Raw genomic sequence first — 3,068 nt, 5'->3', positions numbered from 1 at the left:
CAAAGTCTCACACACTGGTAGTACCTTCATAGAGGGCAGTTGATAAAAGCACCAGTGAGGCCCAAATCTTCTTCTCCTTCCGGTTCTTATAGGAATATGTAGATGTACATGCAACTCAGAACATATTCCGAATAAAGAAAAAGGCAGAGGTGACAGATGCACCGTCCCGGTTTCCTAGATGAAACGCTAGATCTAGAAATCCTAGGAACGCTTACAGACACGGCCGACGGAGGCAGCGTGGGCAGGCATGGAAAACACTTACTGTTTAGCAGGAGAAAACACCCTGCAGCGCCTTTCTCTCCGTCACTGGTGCTCAGTGTTTGTGTTTCTTCAGATTGACAGGCTGGACGTGGACAGCTTGTTCAGCAACATCGAATCCGTGCATCAGATATCAGCCAAGCTGCTGTCGCTGCTGGAAGAGGCCACAGCAGACGTGGAACCGGCCATGCAAGTAATCGGTACGTTTATTCTCTTCTGGAGTTCTGCAGTACAACGGGAGACAGTATTTTAACAGCCTCCCTTTGCTTTGGTTTTACGTTTCTGACTCATCGTGCTTCCCAGGAGATATGCAAATGCTAAACCCGCCTTCACGCTCACTGTAATTACACAAACTCTGTATTTATTTTCAAATGGGTTTATATCCATTTGCTGAAGTCCCTCAATGGCACAAAACACACCATTTGCCTTTTAATTTCCAATCTTTAACTCTGCTCGCCTTCCAGATGTTCTTTAATTTTTTTTACTTGATTCTTAAAGAATTATTTAAATATTTTAATAGCTTTACTGATTTTAGTTATGGTTTTTTAGATCTTATGCCCATGAATCAATTGATTTTTAGACTGTAAACTTTTTACATGGGGAGTTTATAATGACATAAAAAACATACACAACTACTTTTTCCATGCTTTTCCTTTTTTCCTATATTATTTACCATCCAAATATGTTTTTACTCTCAATCATAGATATATTTATTTTCTTACTCCGGTAAGATTTTCAAAAATAAAAACAGAGAACGTAATTTGAAAAGTATTGAGTGAAATTTGCATTCTCTCCATTTCTTGCTATGAACTCCTCGAAGGCAGTTTGCACATCTAAGATATCATACAAATAGTGTCATGTAGGCTAAGAATTCTTTCAAAAATTTACCATTTTTCTATTTAACACATAACATACACTACATACTCATTGCAAAAATATTAAAGCAATTCAGAAGCGCACAGAGCAACAGTGAAAATCCTTTTCACACCCCTCCAAGGCCACTGTCCCCCCCGCCAGTAGCCACTGTTGTTAGTTTGATGTTGGTCCTTTCTTTGAGACACACACACATGGATACAAACAAACACCTTCTATCTTTACTGATCATGTCTTTAGTTTTTAGACATTATTAATAATGCTAAAATGGCATGAAACTGGTCTCGTTTCGTCTTTATGGAGGCTCAAAGTTTAATGAGCAAGGCTGATCTTATACAAGAGTGAAAGAAATAACTTGTCTATTTGTAGTGTGTTTACAGGCTAAAAGGTGAGCCTACTCAAAAATATTTTTCCCACAGACAGGTTTAAATATAATCATTCCTTCTGCTTGAATGTCCCCAATAAATTGTGAAAATATTTTCTAACAGAAGGACTCGTCACCATTGTAGAGTGGACTCGTTGGCTGTCCGTTCATTAATCCAATCAATGAATAGTCACGAAGTAGCAGCATATTGGAGGGACAAGGTGCTGTGCGGCATTGCTGGGCATCAAAAGATGGACGAGACCATCTCTGTCCCTCAACAGCTTGCAATCAAACAGCTCCTCGCATTGAAGTATGTGTCTAAAACACCACCAGGGAAATCTCCACACCACTGCAGAACCTCAGAGGATAAAGAGTGTTCCTAGACGAGAAATCGAAGAAGGAATCTTGAAGAAAATGCTACTTGGGCTTAAATGTATAGGTAAGATTTGAACAAGTAGGGTCCAGGTTGGGGAGAAGATTCCAGATGGAAGCAACAGCATGAACGGCAAATGCCAGACGCCAGGTGTGTCTAGGAAATGATGCGCGATCAAGCCGGAATGAAGGGCTGATGTGCGAGGCGGAGGAAACGAACCTGGAAGCACAGAACAGGGACGGACCGTACTTGGAACTGAAGTTCGGAATTTACTGTGCAGGCAATACGAAGCCATTAAAAGGTTTTTGGGCAAGGATGTGATGAGACACAAAAGAGTCTGGAGAAAGAAAGATGTGGTCGGTGTGAAGAGAATGGATAGAAGAAGAAATCGAGTTCGGTCGATGGGTTGTTATAAGTGATACGGCCACGTGGCAACAAGCATCCAGGCTGAGGTAGACACACTGAGCGTAGAAAATAAGAGTTCATGTCGAGAGAGATGTGGAGGAAAGCATAGACAAGATGCAGCAGCTGGTTCACGTGCTGAAGTGAGAGAGGATTCCAGGTTTAAGGGGACCATGCATTCTGCTTTGTCTAGAACACACTGGTTTTGGCCTAGTGTTTAAGCATTCTGTCCAGTGTAGCATTTGTCCTGGAGTTTCCCTTTTTAAAGGAGTATCATTATTATTAGATGCATCACAAGAGGTTGTAAAAGACCTTTACGTTGTACTTCAGCTTCTGACGTGGTCTGATTTAACAGGGTGTGAGAGGCCTGTGCGTGCCGTTAACAGAGTTCTCCCTGGAACACGTGGTAAACTCTGAATAAATAATTAGATTTTAATATCTTCCATTTATCAGAATTTTCTCTGAGCTTATTAAATGCCTCTTTGCCTACAGAAAGAGTATTTTTCGATTTAAAATATTATGGCTTACAAATTGGAGCAGTAAAATAAATAATGCTAGTATTGAATTATAACCCACAGAATAAATATCAACAAGTCCATACAGATACAAATACACTGGGAGAAAGGACAGCTCTTCCTTATAGCAGATTCAACAAATAAATACAGAGAAAAACAGCAAATCACCATTAGGCAAACACCATATTCCTAACTGTTGCAGACAAAATCTCCTGATCGATGCTAGGTTCCGTGGGTGAAAGAGGAGAGATCCACCTGTCATAATCTCAAAGCTTCTCCGTAA

General features: G+C 40.5%; 1 protein-coding gene across 1 annotated transcript in view; it reads left to right on the top strand.

Annotated features, from left to right (window-relative positions):
- Positions 1 to 3,068, top strand: part of ARHGEF38 (Rho guanine nucleotide exchange factor (GEF) 38) — a 140,021-nt gene that overhangs the window by 74,024 nt on the left and 62,929 nt on the right. The window contains 1 exon segment of the mRNA XM_012655114.1: positions 335 to 458. Coding sequence (XP_012510568.1) covers positions 335 to 458 — 124 coding nt within the window.

This window comes from Propithecus coquereli, unplaced genomic scaffold, assembly GCF_000956105.1.
Source record: "Propithecus coquereli isolate 6110/MARCELLA unplaced genomic scaffold, Pcoq_1.0 Scaffold46, whole genome shotgun sequence".
NCBI lineage: Eukaryota > Metazoa > Chordata > Mammalia > Primates > Indriidae > Propithecus > Propithecus coquereli.
The sequence above is the reverse complement of the archived record's forward strand: the minus strand, read 5'-3'. Positions and strand labels throughout refer to the sequence as shown.